This window comes from Microtus oregoni, unplaced genomic scaffold (assembly GCF_018167655.1).
Source record: "Microtus oregoni isolate MIOR12 unplaced genomic scaffold, Mior012 000015F_ref0000493, whole genome shotgun sequence".
NCBI lineage: Eukaryota > Metazoa > Chordata > Mammalia > Rodentia > Cricetidae > Microtus > Microtus oregoni.
The window spans coordinates 29368596-29388250 of NW_024543074.1; the positions used below are offsets into that span (position 1 = coordinate 29368596).

General features: G+C 50.4%; 1 protein-coding gene across 1 annotated transcript; it reads right to left on the reverse strand.

Annotated features, from left to right (window-relative positions):
• Positions 1-709: 709 nt before the first annotated feature.
• On the reverse strand, positions 710-12432 carry Alox12b (arachidonate 12-lipoxygenase, 12R type). The gene is made up of 15 exons (XM_041665465.1): positions 12286-12432; positions 11199-11403; positions 7530-7611; positions 7322-7414; positions 6964-7086; positions 6607-6710; positions 6124-6296; positions 5769-5909; positions 4211-4414; positions 3903-3989; positions 3456-3625; positions 2908-3029; positions 1504-1604; positions 1032-1202; positions 710-889 (listed from the first exon to the last, which is right to left on the reverse strand). The coding sequence occupies exons 1-15, from the start codon at positions 12430-12432 to the stop codon at positions 710-712; spliced, it is 2103 nt and encodes a 700-aa protein (XP_041521399.1).
• Positions 12433-19655: the final 7223 nt, after the last annotated feature.

Genomic DNA, 19655 nt, shown 5'->3' on the forward strand with positions numbered 1-19655 from the left:
TTCCTGAGCTCAATGTGGTGACCCATGCTCTTGTATCCTACCGGGACATCAGCCATGAAAGGAAGCAAAGTCCAAGGTGGGGATGGGAGGGAGTCTTGGGACAATAGAGAAGAGACCTTGGGGACAGTAGGTTACTTGGCAGGATGGGTTCCTTGGAGTGACTTACAGGAGCTTGCAGGTGTGACTTAGAGTAATATGGATTCCGGGAAGGTGGAGCTGAGTCTTGTACCTGAGTTTGGGGTAGTTGGGGTTTCTTGTTGACTGATGATCTTTTGTCCATTTTGGCTTATGTTTCAAGTTGGTCTCATCTTGGGGTCTGGCTCCTCTACATAGGGATTGGGTAACGAAGTCTCTGTGGATGGGCACTTCAGAGGGACCAGAACTGTGAGCGGAAAGGTGGAATCCAGGTCCCAGTGTTTTTTCTTCTCTCTGCACCCTCAGCAGTGTCTGGGCACCTACCTAGGCAAGCATTTAGATGAGGACGCTCCACGGCAGAAACGGCCTGGCCTGAATCTCTAGGGCTATTTAGGATTGGAACCTGGAAGTGGAACCTGGCGCTGCCCTATGCCTACCTGGATGGCAAAGAACAGCATAGCCGTGTATGTGATCCCCCAGACCGGGAAACCAGCAGACACTCTGAGCGCGAGGACAGTGTTTGAAGTAATTTTATTGGAAAATAGGAGTTAGTGTGTGGAAAGGTAGGGAGGAACTAGATGGAAATGCTGTTCTCAATCAGCACCGGGTCCAGGTAGTAGTACGGGATGGTGAGGCACTTATTGCGTTGGCGGATGTTGTGAGAGATCTGGGCGAGGTTCTGACGGAAAGACTCAATACTCCTCCGAGGGGCCTCCTCCACAAAATGGATGTCTGGGAAGTGGCCAAGCGGCCGCTGCAGGACAAAGAACCAGGTGCTGAGACAAAACCAAGCCATCTTACCCGATCCTTCCTGTGGCCTCCCACTTCCTGCTTCCTGTCCCTGCACCCCTCAGGCATCCTTGCCACGCCCCCGCCCATGCTCAAGAGCCCCGCACCCTGTCATCAGGCTCCCGGCAGAGTGTCCAGAGCACTAGGAGCACGATGCACGTGGTCTTCACATCCGGCAAAGTGTCCATGTAGGTCTGCAGAGTAGTCAGCCCCTTGGCCTGCATCGGGGGGTTCCGCATGGACGACGGGAAGTTGGGCATCCAAGAGGTGAACTCTAGCTGGAGTGGAGGAGAAGAGGTGTTCTGGGTGAGAAAATACCTGGTTCCCGCCAACCAACCCTGGGCACCCTCTCCGGTGGTTGACTTGGACCCCTGCCCCAGAAGACCCTGGGTTGGATCGGTGGAGCTGGTATCACTGATGGGCCTGTAGGCTGGTGGGGCAGAGAAACTGGGCCAGGGCTACAACTGGCACTGAGGTTGAAGAGGGAGTCTGTTGAGACAAGCTGGGGTTGGACCAGGGATAAACTGAGTGTGGCTTGGGCTTGGAACCCACTGTTTAGGGGGACTGGGGCTGAGGTACCTGGCCCGTGTTGACAGCTGCATGCCTGGCGGAGCAGGTGTACATGACCATCGTGACATACTCGATCAGCTCAGGTATAGTTCGCAAGCAGGTGGGAAAGCCTGAGGGATGGTGGAACAGACCATGCCATGTTAATCGCAGACCAGGCTGGTGCCCAGCAGAGGGCGCCTCTATTCCCAGCTCATCCTCTCTTGTCAATAGAGTGGCTGGCGACCTGGGGTTCCCTCCTTCAACCTGCTCTGCCCTCCTGTGGCCAAAAACCTTCTTCCCGATCCAGCCCAGGACTACACTGTCTTCTCCAGTCCTTAGCTAGCTCTGGGTTGCATCCTCACTTGTCTTACTTAAGCCCCTCCCCTCCCCCCGGTCACCTCCCTCCTGGATACCAAAACATCATCCTAAACTGTCCGGCACACATCTGCGTGGGCCGATATTTTAACACATAAGTCTTAGCTTTTTTGCAGAACTCTGAGTGACTCAGGATAGTCCCAGATTCCTCAACCAGGATACATGGCTTGATATCCGCTTCCAGAAGTCTGCTGACCTCCACCCTCAGCCCCAGCAGCAGGAGGACATATTCATATGCCCCCTCTAGCTTTTGGGTTTTTCTACATGCAGCTGACACTCAGCAGCCCCTCCTCATGTGCCCCTCCCTCAGGAAAGGACACATGCTGATCTCATCCCAGCTCTTGCTAAACGTCACCCAAGATGCGCAATCTCAGCCAGACCATGACTTGTGGCCTCCTCACGCCCACTATGCACCCACTACTCCCCACTGGGTGAACTGCCTCCTTGGCCTCGTCCAGATCCTTCATTCTTGCCTCAGGCTCCCCTAAACTGCTCTGGTTCTGCCATGGTGGAAATGCCTGTTCACCGGTGCAACCCCTTCAGGCCAGTCCATGAGCATCGCATCTCGGAGGTGACACCAGTACCTGTCTTGGTCCCCTTTGCAGCCTCAGTAGCCAGCAGCAGTGCATTGAAGCATTTGCAGAGTGTGTCTCTAAGTGTCTTTAAGTATTATGACCTCGTGATGCTTTCCACTCCTCTCCTAGAGCCTGCCACCCCCACCCTCACCCTAGCTCCTCGACCACCATATACTGTCCTTTCTCACTGAATGTCACAACTTATTTCCAAATCCACAAAAGCTTGTTTCCAGGAAGAAGGCCTGGGACACTGCCAGGTCTCAGCAGAGACAAGATGTAGCCCTGAGCTCAGACAAGGCACAGGTGCTTTGTCGCCCCAACCCCAGGTGCTGCTCTAAGGCTCAGGGCAAGGTCCTGTGCTGATCCTAGACAGAAGAGTGCTTGGGCCTTCTTCGGCCTACAGGGAGGCAGGCACAAACCAGGAAGGGACACGCCTGGAGATGTCCCCTGAGTCCCAGGTCCCTCTGGGCTCCCATGCCGGTACCTGAGCTCTCACGTTCCAAGAGGCACTCCTTGAATATCTCCTGCACCCAGCACTGCAGTTCCGGGTCACCCTCCACAGCTGCGTCGTTCGGGTAATAGTAAGTGATGATCTCTGTCACATACCTGCCAGGAAGATGGAGCCTCAGTAAGAGTTTCTCCCACAGCCTCAGGTCACGCTGGCTTTGGCTGGCCACAGCGCCACCCCAGGCCTGTAGTAGGCAAGGCCCTTGGGGGCTATGAACAAGACCAGAAACTACTTAAATTTTTTGTAAAGTGTATACAAAGTTACTCTTTCTTTCCCAGACAGAGCCAGAGGCGGGGGGGGGGGGGGGGGGGGGGGGGGGGGGGGGGGGGGCTCTCAAGCAGTTCCGAGTCTAGACTGGAAGCCAAAGCAAGCATGTTCCAGTCCGTCAGGCACAGGCAGCAGATGAATGAACAACCCCAAGGCCCAGGAAACACCCAAGCCCAGGTCCTTAAAGGTCCCCACACCCCTCCAACACTCCAGGTGTCTGTCCCCCTGAGTACCACCTGCTGCTGTCCCCACCTCACCTCTCCATGGCATACCACACGGCCAAACTGTCATCACGGAAATAATACCCAGGCAGGTCCTGGACCCCACGCTCCACAAAGTCATTGGGGATGCAGAGGCTTTTGTAGGTGAGCTCAGACAGAGCCCGAACCATCACCTGCGCGAAACCCTCTAGGCCCAGGGACATGGCCTTGAGGAAGAAAGAATTACATGAGCATTCCTCCGAGCCTGCCTCCTAAATGCTATACTATGTCAGTCCCTCTGGGACCCACTCTGGGCCTAGGCTGTCCAAAGGCCAGGGACCTTTACATTCCAAGTCCTGTCTCCGTACCCCCCAAAACATCCTCTCAAATGCTGCCCCTTTCCCCACCTCCAGAATCTTAAACAAGTGGCGCTCCACTTGGAGATTAACTGCAAAGGCCAGAAGAAAACAAGTGTCATGCTGGAATGGGGGGCAAGAGTCTTACCCTGGCAGAGAGGCCCCCTTTGTTGAGAAGGAGGGCCCGCCCAATGCTGTTGATCTGGACGTTGTATCTGGTGTGAGGAATGAGGAGCTGGGCAGGAAGGCAAGGAGACAATGAGGAGAGTTGAGATTGCTCCCAAGGACCTCAGCACCCCTACTCCTGCTCCATCAGACCCTCAAACACTTTGGGGAGATCCCACTACAATCCCTCTCTGGGGATCCCCCAGATGCCTCGCAGGGCTCACGGGACACCCTCCCCACCCACAGAACTGACCCAGGAGCTTTCAAAGTCCCCTTCCCCCAAACCTATACCTTGTACAGGGGATGGCACATAGGAAGGTTCCTCAGCAGGGCCAGACAGAAAGCTTCCCCGATGAGATGGCTCTCCAGCAAGTGTGCGATGGCCTCGTGACAGTAAAACTCAGCATAGCGTACCCACGTCTTCGCCAATAGCCAGTCCCACTCGGAATCATTGGGCAGGAAGATGGGACAGTCAGGCCCAGGAGTCTGGCTGAGCTAGGGGTGGGGAAAGAGGTGGGTTAGTAAGGTAGAAACCTCCACTGGAGGAGGCAAAAGAGTCCTGTACTCCAGTCCCTCTGCCTTTTGAGCATCCTGGGGTCCTTCTTCTTTCCCTACATTGGCTCTTGTTGCGCCCTGTGCCCGACCCATCTTCCTGAACCTGCCTCTGCCCAGCAGCTCCCACTTTCTTTAAGAAGGCAGGTGGATCTCTGAGTTTGTGGCCAGCCTAGTCTACTGAGCAAGTTCCAGGACAGCTGAAGTGAAACTCTGTCCTGAAAAGCCAAAGGAAGAAGGAGAAGCAGCAGCAGCAACTTCGGGCATCGAAACGTGATGGTACATGCCCCGAATTCCAGCACTCTGGAGGCAGAGGCAGATGGATCTCTGTGAGATCCAAGTCAGCCTAGTCTGCACAGTGAGTTATAGGCCAGCCAGGACTAGATAGTAAACTTCTGGCTGAAGAAGGAGAAGAAAAGGAGGGGAAAAGGGTAGGAGGAGAAGGAGAAAAAGAAGAGAAGGAGGAAGAAGAAAAGGAAAAAAGAAAAGAGGAGGGAAGTCAGCCACAGCGGGGCGGGGCAGGGGGACCTGGTTGAGAAACTCCCTCTTCTGATAACCCTTCCTACCACAACCTCCATAGCCACCAGGGCAAGCACTGGACAAGTTCCTGGGCCTGGGAGAGAGGGGACACTATCACTGAAATTTAGCCTGCATTGTCCCACCTATGAGCCAGACCATCAGGTCTTGGCTGATGCCTCCAGAGAGAACCTTTTTCTAATTTTTAAATGACCCTTGTGAGGATCTGTGAGGAAGAGATGCCTCGGCTGCTTCTCCTGTCAGACCACAAGCCTAGGAAGCTGCTGAGTGTCAGTCCCTCAGGGCTTCAGCAGAGGTGGGTCTGCAGGAGGATAAGGGAATGCCATCAACAGGACAAGCTCCAACCAACCGCCTGGCCTGTTGGCATATGGGCTTCTATGTGTGCACACTCACAGCATACACATGTTACACCTAGGGCCCACAAAGGAGAGCACCGCAGGGCTCCAGACTCATATAAAGGCACATAATGGCAACAGCCAGGTGTGCACCTACAAGGAGATGGTTCTCATCCCAGGCTCCACATGACCACATGTGGGTCAGGGTATGCATGTGCATGGGAATATTCTCAGATGCACACACAGGGTTGTACGCAGGACTTTACACAGGCATACACACTGACATGGACACGTACTTGCCCACATATGCACAAGTAGTACACAGGCTTACACAACCATAAACATACAGAGAGACATTTAGGCACATGGGATCAGCGCTGGCCACACGCTCACACAGCAGTCCCACCCTCACCTTCCCTTAGTACCTGAATGGCAATGGGCATCATGCCGTCAGGACCAAAGTGCAGCAGGCAGATGGGAGCACAGTGATGCTGCTTATGACCATTGAGCTCCACAGTGGGGATGCCCTCCAAGATGCGGTAGTCTGCCAGGTAAATGTTCCCCTTCTGGAGGGAAATCACAATGGGCAAGCAGTTAGTCACTAAGATAGGGTACCTTCAACCCAGAGTACTGCCCCCAAGGCTCAGTGGTTGGATGAGGATAGGAAAGTGGGGGTGAAGGCATGGGTGAGACTCAAATGGACCTTGTCGATGGAGAGGCATGGAGATGCCCAAGAAAAAGCCAGGGACCATGCCCCGGGTAAGCCAGAGAGGGCCTCACCTCTAGCTCTGCTTGTAGGCAGGTTCCCTCACCCAGGAACGGGGCCACCATCTCATCTGTGACAGGGAATTTGTCTGGGAGCTGCGTACATCTGCGGATCAGGCCTGGGTTGAGGCCATTGAGGTACTGGTACCCAAAGAAGCTGTCTTCCATCCAGTGCTCAGCCACATACTCTGGGGGAAATAACACAGGAATGTCACGGTGAAGTCCGGCACCCTCTCAGAGATGGGGAGATGTAAGAAAAAAATAGTGGACATCAAGATGAGTCTGGAAGGGACAGGAAGTTCCTAGCTTTGCGTTGAATGGCCAAAGGGACACAGGATGATGATCTTCAAGAAGCCTCAAACAGGGTGCGCCTGCCTGATTCTCAAATGACCCTTCTGTTGCTCCCATCTGAACCCCTGACCCTATGAGATGAGGCTTCCTCTTGCCCCAAAGACCACCTGACTCCCTCGTGTTCTCTTGGGGTGACCCTCTCCATACCAGAGACAACAGTCTTGGTAGCAGGAAAGATATTCTTAATGTCCTTTAGTCTCTTCCAGGAACGTTTGCGATCCACCAGGCCACGCAGTTTGAAGGCCAGCGCCCTAGAAGGTGAGATACAAGGAGCAGAATGTTAAAGAGGAGCTAGGTGCACAGGGAAATGACAGGGCCACCTACTTGCTGCAGTTTCTGGGTGACCAGTGTCTCCGGGTCTTTTTGCTCTGGTCTGTGAGTGTCAAGTGTCAAGTTTTCCACTGTCACCCCCCACCCCACCGCCCCCTGCCTCCCCCAGTCTTTCTGACCTGAGGGGGGAGGGGAGGCACGTCTCTGCAGGTGCCCTCACTCACGCACACTCACATGGGCCCTAGGCGGTAGAAGAAGGAGGCTGTCTTGACGAAGGAGAAACGAAGATTTGAGTTTAAGAACCTGGTGGCCTTAATGTTGATGAGAATCGGGAATCCTGGAATATAACCATTCCACCTGTGTGGGGAGAAAGGGGCTAGAGTGTCTAGGGGGCAGGGAGGGGCAGGTACTGGTCTTGTGGAAGGGGAGAAGGGAGAGGTAGGTACTGGTCTTGTGGAAGGGGATAGAGGACAGGTACCAGTCTTGTGGAAGGGGAGCAGAGAGGGGCAGATACTGGTCTTGTGGAAGGAAAGCAGGAAGGGACAGGTACTGGTCTTGTGGGAGGGGGGCTAGGCCAGCTTCTAGTCCTTACTCAGGCCGGTTGGGGTTGCGGCACCGCCGGGCAGGAGGGTGATAACTAGGAATGTCCACGTAGTTGGGAAGGCCAGGAACAAAGACCCTCCAGCTGCAAAGAGAAACCGGGTTCATGGGCCCTGACACCCAGGAATTACTCCAGTCAGGGCAAAGCTGTCCATACCCACCACCAAGCTCTGAACCTCCCATGGCACCCTCCCACTCACTGGTAGAAGTCCTTCTTGGCTCTGATCTCTTCTTGTCTGTGTTCCAAAAGGATGGGGAGTGTGTCATCTGCTGTAGTCTTTCCTGTAGGGAGACCAGAGAGGAAGGAGGTTCAAGGCTGTCCCTGTCCCTTGCCCACCCCTGCTGTCTTCAAAGAGAAGGCATCCATCCCCAGGTCAGCTCTCAGAAGGAGGAGCTAAGGATAGGGGAGGACCCTGTAGGAGAGAGAAGCTCCATTTCCCTGCTAAAATCTCCCCCATAGTCCTACTCTACCCTTCAAGCTCTCTATGAAGTCCCCCTTCTAGCCCCACTGAAGTCATGGTAACCAATAGTTCTGGAGAATTCACATGCAAGGCACTTTCTAACACACTATGTTTATACTAATAATTTAAGCTACACAAGAACAACCTAATGAGATAGATGAATAACTCCCTTTCCAGAAATCCAGAATGCGAAAGTCTCTAGAAATCCAGTCTGCTTCACGATAAACTCATTGGCTGGGATCTAAGTTTACCTGAAGCTACATATAGGATTTGTTTGTACAGGATTTCTATATGTATTCCCGGTTAGTCTGGAAGTCATGTTCCTCTTGCCTCAATCTTCCAAGTGCTGGGATTGCAGGCAGGCACCACTATGTCTGGGATTATGTATAGTCTATTTCACTCACCCAACATAACTATAGTTTTGATTAGAAATATTAGTATGTGTCATTAGAAATACCCTAGTGATAGAATTTTCACATACTTCATGTGTGTGTGTGAGAGAGACAGACAGACAGACAGACAGATTTCTAGTCTAAAAATCCAAAATATTTCCAAATCTTAAGTTTCTTGGATGCCAATTGAAAGTCATAAGTGGAAAATTCCACACCCTGACCTCATGTCACAGTAAGAAAATGTAAGCACACTACAGTGTTCTATAAATCCCTTCAGCCTAGGTATCAAAATTATAAATGAAGCAAAGAAATCTGATGTCTCATCAGATCTAATCTAATTGAGTCTCATAACTGAGATAGCGCATGTGTATGCAAATATTTTTTAAAAATACAAAACGCTTTGATTCAACCATGTCAGGTAAGAAATATCCAAGCTGCAGTTACAAAGATAAAGACAAATCTAGGCATCTGGGACTAGCTAAGAGCACTCGCTGTTCTTGCAGAGGACCCAGATTTGGTTTCCGGTACCCATAGGATGCTGGCCCTCTCTGGCCTTAGGCACTAGGCATGCATGTAGTAAGCGACACAGGAACAACCTAATGAGATAGAGGAATAACCCACAAATCCAGAGTATGAAAGTCTGTAGAAATCCAGTCTGCTTCACAATAAACTCATTGGTTGAGATCTAAATTTTTTGTATACATTGCATGCAAAAAAAATCCATACACATAAAACAAAAATAAATATTTTATATTTACATAAAACAAAATATGTGGTTTTATAGTATATATATGTACATATACATGCATATGAGCATACACATGTCTGTAGCTTCTAAAGAAAATCTAGATTTCAAAATACTTCTGACCCTAACATCTTTAAATAGATGCTGTCCTATCATGCCCATTTACAAGGGGAAAACAGTATTAGCATGAAAAGCAGCTAAGCTGTGATTTGGTCCAAAGCAGGCTGCTTCTGGACCACATCCCTCACCTAGTAACAACCTCGCCAGTTAAGCCTTTTGCAGCTCCTTTGAGGTGTTACGTCAGTGGATGTTCACATCTACTGTGAAGTAGGTTCTGTTATTCATTCATTTTACAGACAAAAGTACCAGAACTGAAAAGACCACAGAAGCATGCCTAGGTGTCCAGGAAATAAATGACTGAGATGAACCTCCAGATCCGACTCTCTCCAGCCTCCTGGCTGACTGCCCCAGGCTGGTATGTGCCCGTCAGGACAGCCTCATCGTTTCTCTCAGAACCCTCACCCTGCCATCCATCGTCCTCTGATTTCCATATGCCTCAGCTCCTCCTGTTGCACTCTGGGAATGGTGCCCCCTGAAGTTATGCAACCCAGATCCCCAGCCTGGCTTCATCCCCAGGGCGGAAGCCTAACTCCTTCGAGGGCCCAGCAGATGACTCAAGTCTCCCTGCCCTGGTGTTGCGTGGCAGCCACCCCACCCAACCCCATTCTTGCCCAGCCACCTAGTGTCACCTGCCTGTCCCCTGCCCATCCCCTTCCATGCCACACAGACCTATCACCATGGGAAGGTACTCTGCGTCCCCGGTGACTCTCATGATGACATCCTCACCCTCCCCTAGCCCTACCTCTCCATCCTCAGCCTCTCCTTTCCCCTTGGCTGAGGCCCCATTCCCTCCTCCAAGGAGAATATTCTAGCACAGGGAAATGAATGAGTAGTCTGCCCGAAGGATGAGACTCTAGACACCACCATCCTCAGTTATGCCCCTTCCTCCTTAGAGAGAAGCCCTGCAAGGGGTAGAGTCTCGGTATAAGATGTGCCTCTTGCCACCATGCCACAGCCGCGCTTAGGAAGCTCCCTTAAGAGGCTGGATGAAGGCTTATGGCAGAAGTGGGTGTGGGCAGCCCAGGCACTCGGGTCCTAGCTTTCTCCCTTAATAGCAACCACACATCCTCCCCCCCAAAAAAAGCAAGGCAGCTTTGCTCTGCTACAGGTCTGTCATTCCCCCCATCCAGTAGAGCCAAGAAGCCTGAATGAAGAACAAGGTCTCCTATGGGAGCAGGGAGGACCCTGGATCAGTAAAGGAGGCCTTTGGGAATAACAATGAATCCTGTTAAGAAACTAAGGTGTCCCATAGGGATAGCAGAGTCCTCTGGAGCAACATAATGGCCCATTAGAATATAAATACATACTATATATTATATATAGAACATATATTAATATTATAATAATAATATAAAATGGATAAAAAAACTAATAGGACTACTGAGTAGAACACAAATCCAGCTGGAACAATGGAGCATCATATATACAATACATACAATATATACGTTATATAAATTGTAATATATATGTTCTATTATCAGCAGGAATCACATGGTAGAGAGAACCAGTTCCCACAAATTGTCCTTTGACCTTCACTGTCACACAAAATAAACAAAAAGAAAAAAAGCATCAGTATCAAACACAAGGCTTGGCATGGTAGCATATGCCTTTAATCCCAGCGCTCAGGAGGCAGAGGTAGGAAGATCTCTGTGGGATGATTGATCTACACAGTGAGCTCCAGGACAGCCAAGACTACAGAGAGAGACCCTTTTTCAAACAAACAGTCAGACCATATACAACGCCTTGGTGACCCAGAGAGCTAAGAAACTAATTAGACTTCTAAGTAGAATGCAGATTCAGCTGGAACAATGGAGCATCCTTTTGTAAAAACCGAATCCTGTTCCAGAGGTCTTTGCAGCGTGCCTGGCATCCAATAGGAGCCAAGGGAGAGTGAAGGATGAAGGGGAAGAGTGATCTGGGGATGCTCGCTGCCCATGATGCTCATAGTGGTCCCTGGACCACACACACTTGGATTCCTCCAGTGTGCAGCCCCACACTGGGCCCAGAAAAGCAACAGTGACAGTGACTGCGGATGACCATGGCAGGAGATCCCTGATTGGCTTGATAGGACCCTGGAGTGGCCAATCTAGCATAGCTGGGCTAGAGTGAGGAAACTCACTGCATGGGATACGATGGCTGGTGCTGGCTCACCTGTGGCCTCCCGGAGTGCCAGGGTCTCATAGCCATCCATCCACTGGTAAGCTGGGAAGTGGTAGACACGGCAGTTGGGGGCACAGATCTGCACATAGTTGCAGTACCAGGGGTCCTTGGGTAAGAAGGAATGGGGCTCCTTGTGCAGACGGATGATGATAAGCTCCCCTAGGTCCTGCTGGCACTGCACGGTGTACTCGTCCACCTGCACAGAACAAAGGGGTGAGTGACTTGACCAGTTCCTCAGACCTCCCACGAGGCTTACCCTCTACCCAGGCCCTGCTCATGTTAGTGAACTGAAGAGTGGGCACAGCTGTGAGCCTTCTAACTTGGCTGCCCTCTGCTGGGCCCATCTACCCAAGGCAGGAAGGACCTCAGGCTTATCCCTCCTTCCCAGTTCCTAAGGTCCTGTCTTCTGCCCTCTTCCCCAGCCATTTGGGGCTGCAGGAGCCATTTAGAGTCTTGGGGAGCTGATAACAAAGGGTCAAAGGCCAGGCTTTCCTGGCATCCTTCAGTCTTAGCATGGAATGAGGGGTCCCCCAGGCCCTGCTCCTACTTCTTAAGAAAGAAGTAGGAATTCAGAAGTGGCCACACAGATGGAGGAGCCTATTCAGGTCACACAGGAGCAGGTGGCTGTCAAAACCACCAAGAGTGGCTTCCATCAGGACAAAGCAGGTCCCCACTGGCCAGGCTGGTCGGATGCCATTTGAAGTCACAGAATCCAATGCAAATGGAAGCCAGTTGTGATGCAACTTGGCTGAGAAAGAGTGAGAATGAAGAAGAGAGGTGATAGAGGGGGTAAGGATGGAAGGGACCTTAAGGAAGAGGGCTGAGATGAATGAGCTCAGAGAGAAGAGAGGGAGGAGAGAGAGAGAGAGAGAGAGAGAACAAGGAAACAGGAGCAGGAGGGAGAAGGATGGGTTGTTTGGGAGGGATGAGAGAAGAGGGAGCAGAGGAGAGATGGTTGGGGCGGGGAGCCTTGGGAGTCCACAGAGGCTTCTCCACTCTCCTGACCCAGCTCTGGCTCCTTCCCCATGCCTCCATCCATCCTGAGTTTCCATCTGTCCTGGGTGACTCGCACACTTACCGCCCCAGTGGCAAAGTCTCTCCCAAAGTGGTTCAACAGCTGCTTATGGCTCTCTCCTTGGGTTCCCACAATGGTCAGTGAAATGGAGTCCAGGGTCCCCGAAAAGAAGTCAGTGCCCGTGGCCACCTTGACTTTGTAGGTGGCCATGGCCGCTCTTCAGGAGGCAAGAGAGAGTTCAATCCCGGACACGATAGCTGGGACCTCACGGTTAGAAACAACGTAGGTAAGGGAAGCCAGGCAGAGAAAGAAGAGTTGACTGGGTCAAACTCCGCGATGGAACAGTCAGCGGGAACCACTGCCCGGAGGATGCCTCTGGAGTCGGGAGCAGCTGCTGCCCTTGGCGGGCGAAATGTGAGCCGAGCAGGTGGGGCGGGGCCGGGCTAGAGGCTGGTGAGCAGGCGTCTGCGCTTGAGCCCTATAGGAACTGATGGGGAGGGACCATAGGCAGGGCGCTGGGTCTGCCTCTGAGAGGGCGTACTGAAGATGTTGAGGCTGAAGCAGCCTTCAGGGTGTGGGAGCTGTCCAGGCTGAGCCAGGGCCCCAGGGAAGTTGGGGGAGTGGGCGGGGCAGGGACTTCAGATCTTTATCAAACTAATAAGCTCCTTCGTCCGGTTCGCCCCCTCGACTGTAGCACCAGGCACCCCCTGCTGAGCTTGGCCGAAGTCAGAAGTGACCTGCTTTGGAAGGCGTGAGTGATACAGACAGCGCTGTCCAGTGTCCTCCCCGGGATGGACTCCCGCGCTTGCGTTAGAACCCAGGACGAGTCTGCTGAAGCTGGAACTAAAGACCACAAGAGATTAGAGAGGCCCTAGAAGGCTATGGGTGAAAAGATTTGGATCTGGAAATGGGACCTGTTGCTTCTTTCCCAGTCGGTATTTACTTAGGAAGAATTGATACTGCATACGCAATTAGAAGGCAGAGTGAAAAGTTGAGGCAGGAGAATTAAACTAAGAGGCTGGGGGTGCAATTCAGTGGTAGAGAACTTGAAGAGAATGTGGGAGACCTTGAGTTCAACCCCCAAACTCCAAAAGGAAAACTTAAACTAGAGTCATGCATGGTGGTCACACCTCTAATTCCAGCTACTCGGAGGCTGAGACGGTGCCACCAAAGTCTGAGCGACACAGGGAGACCATCGCACTAAATAAATAAATAAATAATTTTTGTTTGTTTGTTTTAGATGTATGGATGTCTTGCAGCATTTGGGTGCCTGGTACCTGTGGAGGCCAAAAGGTGACGCTGGATCCCCTGGAAGTGGAGTTATAGAAGGTTGTGAGCCACCATGTGGGTGCTTGGACTCAAACCCCAGCCCTCTGAAAGAGCACCAGTGAGTGCTCTTACCTGCTGAGCCACACCAGGCCCCAAATTAAGACATTTTGTAGGTGCTAAAGATAATATAATGGGAAAGATGTCATACATTCAGACATAAGATGCTTTCTTACTACATCAATGCAAAATTCTAGAACAGACAAACTCTTACACCGTTCAGACCAGCAAGTGCTTCCAGAATGGGGAAGGCTTGTAGGCAGCTAGAATGTTCTCTCTGATGGTCTGACTGATCTACAGGGCACTTGGCATATTTTGCTAAATCTATGCTGTTCTTCCATTTCATAAAGAACATACCCTTACCAAGAAAATCTTTTAAAAAAAGAAAAAGAAAGAAAAGCTGAAAGAAAATGCTGATCATGATGGCTGGAGGCACAGACAAGTAGATCTCTGTGAGTTCAAAGCCTGGTCTACTTAGCAAATTCCAGGCCAATCAGGACTAGATACTAGATAGTGAGGTGCAATAAAAAAAAAAAAAAAAACCCAGAATGGAAGGAGAAGGGAGTCAGGGATGTGGTTCATTTGGTAAATATGCAAGTTTAATGACCTAATCTGAGTTTGAGTCCCCGGACCCACATAGTCAAAAGAAAGAACTGACTTATGAATGTTGACCTCTGACCCCCAAACATGTACTGTGGTACATATTCTCACATATGTCCACACACACACATACACACACCAAATAAATAACTTAAAGAAAAAGAATGCAGCCGGGCGGTGGTGGCGCACGCCTTTAATCCCAGCACTCGGGAAGCAGAGGCAGGCGGATCTCTGTGAGTTCGAGGCCAGCCTGGTCTGCAAGAGCTAGTTCCTAGTTCCAGGACAGGAACCAAAAAGCTATGGAGAAACCCTGTCTCAAAAATCCCAAAAAAAAAAAAGAATGAGACAAGAAAGGTCGGGAATGAGGGTTACGATCCGATAGGATTGAGTTGGTCGAAGACCTAGCCCTAGCTGTTCCTTACCTCCGTCTTTCTCTCACTTCCTTCCCTCCCCCAAGCCCCTCAGACACAAGGCAGGAAATAGACCTGGAACTTACTGAGGACGAGGAAGGAACTGCAAGCTTACTTATTCACTATAATTTTGCATATTAAATGATCTGAAGATAATAAATCTGGAATAGGATCATAACAGCTTGAGTAGGGAAGGACTGGGGTGGGCGGGGCCTTGAGATAAAAGCCCGAGGTCTGAACCAACAACAATGAGGAAGGTCCAGCTTCTGCTCCCACCCGTAGTGTTCAGGACCCAGAGAGAGTGAGGAGAGAGTCATGCCCCTGTCTTCTGGGACTGCCCTCTTCCCTTCCACCTCCCAGGGCAGCACTTGCCAACCAGGAAGTACCAGCTTTGGTTTCCTCCCTGGTGGCACCCTCCTGTCACCATCAAGGGAAGGTTACACAGTGACCATGCCAAGTTAGCAACAAGGGAACTCGGCCTCTGAGACAGAGAGAGGGGTACCAGTCGTTCAGAGTTGGAGGTGACTGCATTTCGGGTTAGTTTAGAAATAGGAATGCGGCTGGGGCTAGGGATTGGGATGACTTTTTCATGACTCAAATCTGCTGATGTCACCCGGTGCTCCCCACCATGCCTCACCAAGCCTGGCAGCATCTCTTCCTTGCCTTTGGGATGATACCATGTGCATTTTCTTCATTCACCAGCCCCTACTGCATGCCCAGCTCTGTATCCAGCTTGGAGAACATGGTGTAACCAAAACAAACTGTGCACTCATGGAACTAACATTCTAATGAGGGAAATAGATAGCATTACATAACATCCAAAGAAACTGAATAACATTAAGTGGCAATACATGTTGAAGGGGGAAAAATAAACCGGGGAGGGAAGACATGATGAAGTGCAGGGCTTGGAGGCTAGGCGTGGTACGGGGCTTGCTTACTAGGTTTAAGCCCTGGATTTGATCCCCAGCACTGAAAACAAAAACACAAACAAAAATAAAACAGAGCAAAAACAAAAACAAAAAAACACAAACAAAAAACAAACAAACAAAAACAAAGCAAACCACCCTGGGGCTTTTGTACAGAAGACTAAATTTAACTATAAATGGTTCTCAACACTCTGTCTTTGCTTTCTGTATTTACCCTACTCGATTATGCATCTATAATTTATTTGGTCTAGGTTTCTCCCCATCTCCTGCCATGATACCTGAAATCAAGGAGACTCTTGAAACACGAGTTTTGTATTTGTTCATTTTTCAAGACAGGGTTTCTCTGTGTAGCCTTGGTTGTCCTGGAACTCACAGATAATGCCTGCCTCAGCCTCCCGAGTGCTGGGACTAAAGACGTCTGCCACCACCAGCTGGCTAAATCTTTTTTTTTTTTTAAGATCTATTTCATTTTCAGCTGGGCTTGGTGGCATCTGCCTTTAATCCCAGCACTTGGGAGGCAGACTCAGGTGAATCTCAGAGTTGGAGGCCAACCTGGTCTACAAAGTAAGATCCAGGACTGTTACACAGAGAAACGCTGTCCTGAAAAAAAAAACAACCTGGTCTACAAGAGCTAGTTCCAGGACAGGCTCCAAAACCACAGAGAAACCCTGTCTCGAAAAACCAAAAAAAAAAAAAAAAAAAAAAACAAAAACAAAAACAAAACAAATAGATGATTTTATTTTTAATCATGAGAGGGACCCCTGTGGATCCCGGGGGTGTTGGATGCATCAGAAACAGGCAGGTACTAGCCTCTGACATGGGTGGTCTGGGAAAATAGCCCATGCTAATCACTGCCCCTAAGACACAAAGCTTGGGTGCGTTAGTGATAAGAAGACGACGGTCGGGGTGGGGGTAGGTGAGATTCGGAGAGGAAAACTAGGTTAAACTAAATTCTGGTAGGACGATGGAGGCGGGGAATGGGTTAAGAAGGATGAAGATGATAGAATGCTGAGGATGAAGGTCATGGCCCAATCTCTGGGTGACTGGCAGGCTGTTTCGTCCCCCTAGGCACAATGCCATCCTAAGCTGAGGATGGAGCTGTCAGGCAGGTCAGGCCCGCCATCCTGGGCGCTGCTTGGCCACCCTCATGACTCTGCAGATCCTGAGAACCTGAATATACAAATCTGCATCTCAAGAGCAATCCATGCAAATGTTCCTAGCCTAGTACTTTCTAGCCACTCCCCTACCCTGGAGACTATGCCTTCAGGGGGCTGCTAATGAAGATGCCGGAAGGGATAGATTGAGACGTGGAAAACATCATCCCTGGCCCCTTGGGGATGCCAGATCCCAGGGCACTGAGGGTAAGAGGTTCAACTGTAACCTTCTGATCTAGTAATAGTAAGATGAATGATGGGAGTGAGGAGGTAGGGGCTCGTAGGTATCCTAGAGGACTGGACAGGAGAGGGCTCGGGTGATAGATGGAATATGATTGAGGTATAGAAAAGGGTGGGGTGACCATGCATAGAGAGAACTATTTCTACCCCATGAAAAGCTGTCTCCCCAATAATGACTCAGTAGCAATAATTCTCATATATATGAATATATATTCATATATATATATATATATACATATCCCCTCTAATCCAACCCATGTTCTCCAGAAGCTGGGGTGACCGCTCTGGGTTTAATCCAGCTTTAAGCCTCGGGTGGGATTTATGTTCCTCAGGGGAAAAAAAGAGATAGATTCAGTGGGGCCAGGACTGGAACTGGGGACTTGGATGGGGTTGGGCATACGGATATGGATGGGCACTCCCCAATTGTGACCCAAACGTGGATGCATAACTCTGGGTAGGTGCTCACTGAAGAACTGGTTCTCCTGGACCAGGGGTGGGACCAGCATACATGAGAGGCCCTGAAATAGATGCACATTGGCCGGGGAGGCTCCTGACACCCACCTACACTAGGAGCTAGGTCCTCACTGTTGGGGCACCCCCCGACCTTGCCCCACCCCAAGCCTGAAAGGCTGGTAACACCTGGGGCCCTACTCCTCTGGGGTGCAGAGAACGAAATCAAATCAGACTCATCTCTTTAAAAGCACAGCAATCCTCCTTCCAGTCAAACCCAAAGACTAAGCATAGATGGGGGACGTGTATGACCCAATATCTCTTTCCAGCCACCTTAGCTTCCTTTCTGTCCTGGAAGATGTGCCATTGATTTTAACACCTCCCCAAAACTGTTTGGAGAGTGTTTTGTTTTGGGGAATTTTGGTTTTTTGTTTGTTTGTTTGTGTTTTAGTTTTGGGGGTTGTGTTTTTTGTTTGTTTGTGTTTTAGTTTTGGGGGTTTTTGGTTTTTGGTTTGTTTTTGTCTATCCTTCACTCACACCAGTACATTTGCTGGCAGCCATCCAAAAGGACGCCTCTATTTTTTGTCTGTCTCTCCATCACCTGGAAACAAGAGTCAGCCTGGGGAATTCAGAGCTACTTCCCTGGAGAGCAAAGGTATCATGAGTCAAGCAGATCCTAAAAAGGCAATTCAGGAAGGGACTTCCCAGGGCTTCTGGGACAGATTTGGACCTCTGGGGTGGGGAAACTTGTTCGAGGCTGGCAGAGAAGAGACTGGCATGTGTCTTACTGTGACGATCAGCCTTCTCGACTAATGGGAAAGCGTGGAGGAGTCCAGCCCGCATGCCGGAAGAATCCCATTAAACAGAGCTGCAAAACCAGGCTAAATCTCTTCCCTGCTTCTTGCATTTGGACGTGCCCAGAGTCAGGGCCAAAATCCTCCGTGCCTTCAGGTGTGCCTTCCCAATAAATCTTCTCCAAAGTTGGCTTTCTGAGAAACTAGATTCCAGTGATCCACCCTAGTCCTTCCCTCTCCTGCTCAGAAGCATTTTTCAGGGTGGGTATGCCTTCGAATAGACTTTGAGCCACACAAGGAGTGTTCTTTGGGGATACAGCTACCTCTGCAGTGACCTGATCAAGGCCTGGTTAATGCCATCCCCATTGTCCTCCCATCACAGCCTAGCTGGTCACAGGAGGGCACCCCCAGAATTTCTTGGTGCTAAAGCAAACCAAAACCTGGTGGTTTTAGCTAAATCACTGAGCTCTTTAAACAAGCTGTCCCCAAATACCTCTGTATGTGCAGTAGTATGAGGATTCCACTCTTCCAAAATCAGGAAGAGACAGTCCAGTCTTTGGCACAGTTCAGGTGCATCTACATGCACACACACACACACACACACACACACACTTATTTCAATGGGACAGTTCTCGAGCTAGAGAATGGGGAGAGGAGGCAGGTGGTTTTCCTGGCTCTGTGAGACAGTCATTATTTGAAAACTTCAGAACAGTTGAAGGATCTTCACTGACTGAAGTTGGTAGTGGTCTGGTGTGGAACCAAGAGACTCTGTACAGCCTGCGAAGTCCTTGGCTACAGAAGGCACTGGTAGAGGAGACAGAGCTGTCACCAATTATTCTGATTCTAAAGTGGATTCCGCTGTCGCCAGAACCGCAGGAATACAGAAACAGTCCCTTCTGTCACCATTCAAAGATAGATGTTGTTTTGCAACTCTGGTCAGACAGAAACCATGACTGGCTTTGGTCAGGCACCGGATCTGACTCAGGTGGCAGAGGAGACAGGTGTAATGGACAGTGCATGCCTGTGACCCCAAATTACAGGGGCTCAGATCCCCCGAAGGCACTAGAAGCAAAGGGGACCCCACGCCAGAACTTGGGGAGCAGATGCATGATAATTGAAGGTTTGAGCCAGCAGGGGCTACATGATAAGACTCTGTTGAGGGGGTGAGGGGTACAAATGGTGAGGTAGACTGGGCCTGAGTCAGACAAAACAGGAAACAGAGACCTGTAACAGCTGGGGGAGAATGTGAACAGCTGATCGATGTAAACAGCAAATCTTTATATTTTATTTATTTGTTTGTCTTGTTTTTCTTTTCTTTTTTTTCTTTTTTTGGATTTTTCGAGACAGGGTTTCTCCGTAGCTTTTGGTTCCTGTCCTGGAACTAGCTCTTGTAGACCAGGCTGGCCTCGAACTCACAGAGATCCACCTGCCTCTGCCTCCCGAGTGCTGGGATTAAAGGAGTGCGCCACCATCGCCCGGCTTTGTTTTGTTTTTCAAGACAGGGTTTCTCTGTGTAGCCCTGGCTGTCCTGGA